Source organism: Haliotis rufescens, unplaced genomic scaffold (genome assembly GCF_023055435.1).
Source record: "Haliotis rufescens isolate VD_foot unplaced genomic scaffold, xgHalRufe1.0.p SCAF_557, whole genome shotgun sequence".
NCBI lineage: Eukaryota > Metazoa > Mollusca > Gastropoda > Lepetellida > Haliotidae > Haliotis > Haliotis rufescens.
Window position 1 is genome coordinate 9,417 of NW_025964287.1, and position 9,370 is coordinate 18,786.

General features: G+C 38.7%; 1 protein-coding gene across 1 annotated transcript; it reads left to right on the forward strand.

Moving 5' to 3' along the window:
* Positions 1 to 7,778: 7,778 nt before the first annotated feature.
* LOC125374367 (protein DDB_G0287365-like) lies at positions 7,779 to 8,908 on the forward strand (the record flags this gene model as incomplete). Its single annotated transcript, XM_048385203.1, has 2 exons — positions 7,779 to 7,926; positions 8,668 to 8,908. Coding segments are annotated over exons 1-2 (364 nt in total), but the record flags the coding sequence as incomplete, so codon positions are not given.
* Positions 8,909 to 9,370: the final 462 nt, after the last annotated feature.

Below are 9,370 nucleotides of genomic sequence, written 5' to 3' on the forward strand. Positions count from 1 at the left end.
GGACCTCCTCCTCTAGTGGCAGAGCGTCTGTCCGAAGAGCGATCCACGGCCGCCTCATACCAAACGAGGTTAGAAAAGTGGACTAAAACAAGGACTGGTCGGCTCGGAGTCAGCATACTGTGTCTGAGTGGGGTATTCGTATCAAACTGCAGCGTTGTATCTCAGTGGGTTTGAAATATAAAATCGGCACTAGTACAAGCAGCCACACACACACACACACACACACACACACACACACGTGCATGCACGTCGCTATATAAGTGCAATAATCTTGAAAGCGACGTTAAACTCCATTTTTACTTCACCTTACCACCAGTCCGATCGTCAGGCACGATAACAACAAGCACCATGTGTTATTGTATTTGACCCGTCCCGGATCGAACCAGCGACCTTCCGCTCGCCGTGCGGACTCCGTATACACTATACGACGGAGGCGATAAGATGTATCTCATAGTGTGATGTCAAATCCGAATCCTGCACCATGACTGTGAAACATATTTATGTTATAGAAATAACACCAGTATCTATCTATCTATCTATCTATCTATCTATCTATCTATCTATCTATCTCTCTATCTATCTATATAGTCCAAAGATGAGCTGATCTGGGTGGGTGATGGGTGGGTGGGTGTTTGGTTGGTTGGATGGATGGATGGTTGGATGGATGGATGGATGGATGGATCGACAGACAGACAGACAGACAGGTAGGTAGGCCTTTCAACTTCTTAATAATTTCAAGTCAATCTGTCAAATAAATGGACAGACGTGTCCGTCAATTATTTTGTGAAATGACTAAAAATTTTGGCGCTTTGTAAATTGCCTAAGTGAAACAGGTATTTTATATATTGCCTGAAATTATCAGTCACTTTACATATTTACTGTCACATACACATGGATCTAATATATAAAACTTTTACCTTGTTTCAAATATATCAAGTGCCCTTTGTGATACTTGGAAGTGCGACATATTCTGGAAAGGGCGAGACCATGCTCCATCTCCTGGTGCCAATGGAGGTTGCTAATTTGTGTCATGTGTGAAACTGGACAGACAGACAGACAGACAGACAAATGTATTCGGTACTTCAGGCCACCGGCCCATAATACAATGGAAATATACTGTATATATATCTGCATGCTGAGTAGATTTAATAATGATTTACCGTTCAACACTGTGTTTCCGTTCGAATGTTCATGACTTGGGAGAGAAATTTACCTAAGCCTTTTATAATTTGTTCGTTTTCAGCTGACATAAGTCTTATAAAATTCTCAAAAAAGGGAGGGGTAACGAGACGCTTGGGAAAAGAGTTTCTGCTTGCTCTAGAATACTGGTCACAAATTATAAGAACATGGAATTCATCTTCAACATGGTTATGTACCTTCGAAAAACAGAAAGTGCAGACACGTTCATTATGTGAGATGTTGTTGTAACGCCCCAGTTCAACAGCAAGTCTGAAATTATTACACCGGAACATGGCTATAAGTCTACGTTGGTAAGAAGACATATCACAAGTAATATATATGATTCCACATTTAGTAATGACTTGAACTGTGAGTAGTAATTGTGTGAAATTGGGGTGTCAAAGAACCGTTAGATCTATAGTATCGAAAGTATAACATGATAGATAATATTATTTAGATAACAGTCTTTTAAGACTTGAATAAACAAGTTCTGAGTTCCACTTTCCTTGAGCCTAACCCCCTTTAATAATATTATAGGGACATTGGGGTTGCCCCGTAGTTACAGCGTTCACTCGTATGCGTATACAATTTGAAGAAGCGAATGAGAAACACGTTCCAAATATGGAAAGTATCCATTTTCAACATTCATACGCGCCTTACAAATTCCATAAACTGACATTTCGAAAATATATTAGACGGCAACTCCAAATGGCCCTCAACAAGACAATGATTCCACATGGCATAAAAGGCAAAACAGTGATCAAATCTGTCTGAACGTATAGCTGATAATAAGTGGTTCATCCATAGAACTTGTCTTTCTTCATCACACCAACTTCTAAATGCCACTGAAAGAAGTGACACCGGGCTCGCGAAATGTCATAGCATGTCCTGCCGTTCCAGTATCACCCGCCACTCACAAATTTCATTAAAAACGATAGTGCCAGAAGGTGATGAGATTTAAAGGTCATAGGGTGCATGGGAGAGCATCCCACATCACATTGACAAGGGACGAGTCATATGTAGTGATACGAACATGAAAACTTCCACACTTGTCACGTTTGTTTCACATGAATCCAGTTTCCCATGTCTACAGGCGCAGCAAAAACACCAATCAATGTTTAATAGCTCCATAAATTTAATTGTATATAGATATCGTAACGCTCACAATTCTACACAAATTCAAACCTCCATAACGAAATCGTTGACACGGCCTCTCGGTTTCTATTTTCAACAGTTTACTCTACGCTTCTGTATGTGGCGGTGTCCCATCTCAGAAGTCAGGTCTTTTGTATGCGGCCACTGGCTTACAAAGGATCCTGTAGAATCGCTTATGCCTTCCATCAATTTTCTAACCATTGGAAAAATATATCACATCGTACAGACTATGGTCAATAATATCGGATGTCAAAGGCAAACTATTTGACGAAACAAAAAATCCCTTATTGTTCCCTACGGTTGATGTCTCTCATCGGAAAGAGCTTTTATCTCGTGTCAGAACCTACGAGGATCAGCGCTTGCGCACAAAAGCCTTAAAGTACTGATCGCAGCGCTCACAATGGCGCGTCAACGGAGCAACACTTCATCCTAGGCGCGTTGGTCGTGTTGCTAATTGGTGTCAGAGGCAGAGAATTATGGGAGTTAGTGAGTCAGAAAAAAGAATCTCAGCCTGGAGAACTGTTGAGCTAGTTTTCCCGATGATTTGAGTGTATATGCGGAGGAAATTGTTTGATTTCACGATGTTTGAGTCGGAAGGAGAGATGGCTCGCGCTTAAATGATTGTGTTGAGAACCAGCCGATGAAACCAGTGCATCTCTGGTCAAGCGCACGTAAAGAAACATTACGTGAACAATAGCACTTGCCAAGCTAGTTTCCGAAAAGTTATTTTCCGTAAAATCTATTTATGATAATATTTGCGCTCAGTTAACCCTCATGTGGGTTTCCTTGACCACAGATGGGTGAAAATGTTATACATAGCCACGATGGCTTTACATAACAGCAAGTGGAGTAAAACAGATTAAGAGTCTTTCTTCTTGTTTGTATTGGTTCTGATATCTTTTAAAAGACCCAAATGAATATTGATTTTAACTGTCGATATATTTATTTCACCTGTGTATTGTCATAGATGTAATTATATATTTGGTGACATGCTATTACGTAATGATAGAATTTTTTAAAAAGTCGGAAGTGCAAATTTTATATGATTTAGAACAGATGGATAATGACCAAAAACGTGAACATGAATAATATAAAACTCTTAGTAAAAAAATGAAATTAAATACACAAATAAAAGTTACATCGTTACATAAACAAGTGAGGGACGAGTAAACCAAAGGGTGGGATATATATCGTGTGTGCATATATATATATAGTATACTTTATTTCTGTTCTTATTCACACACATACAGACACAGACACACACACACACACACACACACACACACACATATATTTAGTGCAGCGAACGAAATGAATAAATATCAAATTTTAATAATACTCAGAGATTTTCTATAATTAAATACATTATTTTTTATAACTTTAGAAAAGTCAAAACAATATTTTAATATTTATAAATATATATAATGTATACATATGTGTGTGTGAAGGAGAACAGCGAACGAAATAAATAAATATCAAATTATAATAATACTCAGAGATTTTCTATAATTAAATTCATTATTTTTTATAACTTTAGAAAAGTCAAACCAATATTTTAATATTTATATATATATATAATGTATGCATATGTGTGTGTGTGAAGGAGAACAGCGAACGAAATAAATTGATATCAAATTATAATAATACTCAGAGATTTTCTATAATTAAATACATTATTTTTTATAACTTTAGAAAAGTCAAAACAATATTATAATATTTATATATATATAATTTATACATATGTGTGTGTGTGAAGGAGAACAGCGAACGAAATAAATTAATATCAAATTATAATAATACTCAGAGATTTTCTATAATTAAATACATTATTTTTTATAACTTTAGAAAAGTCAAACAATATTTTGATAGTAAATAAATAAATAAATAAATAAATAAATAAATAAATAAAAGTGATAGTTCAATACGGTGATTGTAGTATTGCCACACTGTATAAGTCCATACTGTCCGACTGCCCAGCGTGTCTCAATAGTGAATGGAACGCTGCCACAAATATGTACGTTATTGCTCCAAACGTATGGCATAAACTACTTAATGCACCCCACACATCTTCAGTGCTTGGGCTCAGGTTAGGAGGGGCGGGTCAATTATGTAGTGAGAGAACAAATTTCACAGGGATTGATAAAGTACAGAACAGAAAGGAGAACTATTTTAAATGGAAATTGATATAGCGTTCACTACATGGGGTGTTAGGTCTCATTTAATACCTCGCTTGTTCATTTCATATCAATATGGCGGCGCACAATGGCGTCTTACAGGGGAGATAATTTCTAATTGCCAAAAGAAGAGGACCGCGTTACAACAACGACAAAGGGGTGTTGAAAAGAGACACAAATTTATTGAGTTGCGTTCAATGACTGCTTTGGGGAAAGTGGTCATTCGAAATGAACAGCCCAGGTGATGTGTTCCTGTGAAAGGATTAACTATTTAACGAGCCCTGTCACGACTGGAGGTAGTGTGGTGTCACTCGGTGCAAGACGCGGTCTTTACACGGGGTGAAAATGTGCGGACAAAAAGACAACAAAAAATCCCTACCCCCTGCTTCGTTTAGGCTCGTCACTGGGTCACACGACAGCGGCAATTTCATGCAAAGTTTATCAGAAAAGAAACCTGAGGTCAAGACTTAGAGATAAGCTCTTGCACTCGAGATTTCAGTTCTCTCCCGAGGGAGCGTTCAGTGCAGAAACCCTGATTATTAGATTTATATTATTTTCTTGTTATAAAGGAACACACTTGATTAGGTACAGACTGTAATGTTGGTCCGAAATATTGCCATGCGAGGACTCTATCGTAGCTAGTATGACTGACGCCAGTTTTATATTTTCTTTTCTGTTGTCATTCTGTGCTAGTGAATACACTTAATTTATTTATGTTAATATTTTATGTTTACAATTGGTTAGAATTAATATCACATAAATCGTGTCTATCCCTGTTTATCCTTTTGCCTGAAACGAAGCCTAACCCTAACCCTAACCCTTACATACATGATTTTATGCGGGTTTTTATATTTATATGGTGTATGTCATTTTATATATACATTTTATTGGCATGTCAGATTGTCAACGTTTTTCGCTTTCGCTTGAAGAAAATGATCTTTGATAGAGTCAGACTTACGGCCTCGGGCAGCGAGCTCGGGTTCACAAATTTATGCTCAGAAAAAAAGGTTTTGACCACCCAAGACTTCGATGGTTTTATAAAAAATAAATCTACACGGAATAGATTATCGGTTTTAAATTGAAAAGCCTCTTCTAGATGTGTAGGACACTGAACATCTGTAAACATAGTATAAACAATATTAATGTGTGTCAAGTCAAAGATATTTATTGCATTTAGGGCCCCCGGCCCCTATACAAAGGAGTCACGTATGAGTAGTTTTACATATTCGGATATATACACTAACGTTTAACGATTCGTTTTTTTTAGAGAAATTGCCTCTTTACATATCTAGCCAGTTTTAATATGACAGCATCATCTTTGAAGAGAGAATAGAATAAAAAAGCAGGTAGGGGATAATTTGACAAATATCTGGTTTAAACTTGTTTCTTAGATCAGGATAATAAGGACAAACTAAAGTAAAATTAAGTTCATTTGCTATAGCTGAATGACATAATGGGCATAACCTCTTCGGATTTTCAGTGGACATTTTTCTTCCTTCATCCATCATGAGATCTAACAATCCAAACCTTACTTGAATAAATGGACGTCGAAGGGTTCTTGAGGTAGATAAGTCTTTTTCTGGTTGAATTAGACACTTCAAAGTTGTATACAAGTCCTACCTTGAACTATGTTCTCCAGTGGAATGCCATTCTTGGTCAAACACATTTATAGATTGTTCACGAAATTGTTCCAAAAAGAGTTTAACATCAACAACCGTTTGGTTTAAACATACAAAACCGTAGAAGACAAATAAAACAAAAGGTCTTGTGAAGAGTGTTTTGTCACTCTAAATCTTTATGCATAGATCCAAATATGAAACAGATGGAGTGGTATCATTGGTCTTCTGTATTGCTAGTTCATGTGGGTAAATCAGTGGAAAGGAATTGGCTATATGTTGGTTATTGGTTATCTTGAACACGTTATAACATACAGGCGGTAAGCATAAAATGCATGGTCATGCTGTATCAATTCAATCAGCATGTAATGGGGTCAAAAGTCACAAACTGAAACTAGATATGTGTCCTTGCTCACCAGACATTGACAGATATGAATATGACGCCAAACCCTTTCCATATTCATAAGAAACCTCTGCTGAAAGAATAGTTGATTGTACGGTTCCGACTGAATCATGAGCATGTGGTGATGAATCACTATAAAATAATGATGACACCAGGTTTTAGCGAAAAGGTGAGAGTATCCTGCCCACCCGCTGACACATGCAATTGCAAGACAGTTGTTCATCTGAAAAAACACTGAAAAATGTGGGTACAAGTCAAAAAAACGGAATTACATCAGATATCATTTTTGTCACTGAAGCCAGTGTAGTGTAACCCAAATAATGAGCAGACAGATACAGCTATATATAAATCAAGTCTACATTTAACCAAGACCTGCCAATATGGAACCGAAGTTGGGGGTGACAATGGGGGCATTGTCAGTGATGGATTAGTAAATATAAAAGAACAAATAACGACTCAATCAAAGGCTTGGCGATGCATATTCACGAATCCATATCAGCCTCCTTCTTCAGAGGACGGGGGCGGTCGGGTAGCCTAGTGGTTAAAGCGTTCGTTCGTCACGTCGAAGACCCGGGTTCGATTCCCGACATGGGTACAATGTGTGAAGCCCATTTCTGGTGTCCCCCGCCGTGATATTGCTGGAATATTGCTAAAAGCGGCGTAAAACCATACTCACTCACTCACTCTTCAGAGGACGCCGGGGTAGTCCAGTGGTTATTCATTCGTCGATCAAACCGTAGGCTCTGGTTCTATTCTCTACACTGGTAAACTATTCAAAGCTCATTTGAGGTGATATTGCTAGAACATTGCTAAGACGTGAAACATTGTGATTCGGTCATCGGGAAGAGGTGGTAGTGGGTAGGATGGTAGAATCAACCACTAAAAGTTTAATGTTTCCGGAAGAGCCCCTATCATATGAAGAATGGTGCTTATATTCGATTCCTGATGAATGTTTGATAATAAAAGACCGGTCTATTTATTGCACTTGTGTCTATATTCATCTATCATATTTATTTAGCTATAATGCTACTTGTCGTTTTGCTGAAAAAATGTTATCTATCGAAGGTTGGGTTCTAATAATAAACACACTGAATCCTGTTTTTAAGCGGAATGTCCGATAAGACCAATAAGAATGTGAACAAAGAGGTGTCCATGATGTGAGGTCAGCATTGACCCCAATGGCCGTGGTTTGGTCTTCGTGGCCTACAAGATAAGATAAGCTCACACCCAACGTTAAATAGAATACCTGAGTGAACGTGTTCTTTGATTCACGACCATGAGGACAGTCCTCTTGTTCCTTGTTTTGGGCAGCCTGTCCTTCTGTGTCCTCTGTTTATGTCCTCATCAGACGCCGGGACTCAGGAGATGGTCCCACGGGTCCAGCTGGCCGGGTAATAAGGTAAAGTCAAAATAAAGAAAATAATGTACGAACTGCAATGAATTAAGGGTTACTTTTACCCAAGGGGCTGGGATGTAGGTAAACCTATTTCCAGTAATAATCTCTGAGAATTAGCAACTTGTTTGTTGGTTTGTTGTTTGCAATATTCCAGCTGTATGACGGCAGTTTGTAAGTAATCGAGTCTGGATTAGACAATCCAGTGATTGACATCATGAGCATCAATCCACGCAATTGGGATATGATGACATGCATAGACCAAGTAAGCGAGCCTGACCAGCCGTTCCCGTCAGTCGCCTCTTGCTTCAAGCATAGTCGCCTTTTCGGCAAGCATGTGTTGCTGAAGACCTATTCTAACCCAAATCTTCAGGATACTTCTAACAAATGCACACAACATACCTATAATGATCTGAAGCAGGAACTAATTTCCGAAAGTTGAATTCATCGATTGATGCGATGACAGCTTGCTCATACATGATGATAGGTGCTTTTTGTTAGAGCAAATTTGAAATCTCGTCATGACGGTGTTGATTCTCTATCCAGTGAGTTAGTGAGTGAGTGAATGATTTGGGTTTAACGCCGCTTTTAGCAGTATTCCAGTTATATCACGGCGCGTCAGCTTTATGTGGGCGGAAAGCCCGATATTCTCTATCCAATATCCAGTAAATAAGTAAAGGCAACACATGTGTACACTTTATGTTTTGACTGATGATAGAATTTGATGAAATAACTTCACATTGACAGAAACCTGGTACACATGCCCGAGTGGTCATCACTGATGCCATACTGCTGGACGAATCCCCACCGGAACTGTCCAGTGTCACCATAGAAACGGGAGGACGCCTCGTGTGGAGCCCGGATGGAGATTACAATCTGACAACCCAGTATATTTTAATCAAGGGGCGTTTTGACATCGGCAGTGATGACTGCAAGTTTAACAGAAAGGCCAACATCACTCTGACAGGTAACGAGACGATAGTGATTAGTAAGTGAGTTTGATTTTACGCCGCTTTTGGCAATAGTCCAGCAATAGTACGGCGGGGGACACCAGAAATGGGCTTCACACATTGTACCCCTGTAGAGAATCGAAACCGGGCTTTCATCGTGACGAGCGGACGCTTTAACCACTAGGCTACCTCCCGCCCGCGATAGTGATTAACTGATGATGGCTTCCTTTGTCACTTATTTCACCTAATCTGTTCAGGAAGGAAATTCATTATCACAGATCTGATCCTACTTTTTATTGCACGTTAAACATAGCCTATTTTGGGAAGTATGAACGTGTAGCCCTTTATTCCAAACTATTGTGTGAAGACCAACACTGAAGCCTTGTGGTCAAAGCGTTGGCTTATGACGCTGATGGACCCGGTGTTTAAATTCCCACATTGGGACCATATATAAAGCATGTCTTGATATAGCTGAAATATTCAGCACTCCACTCACTCAC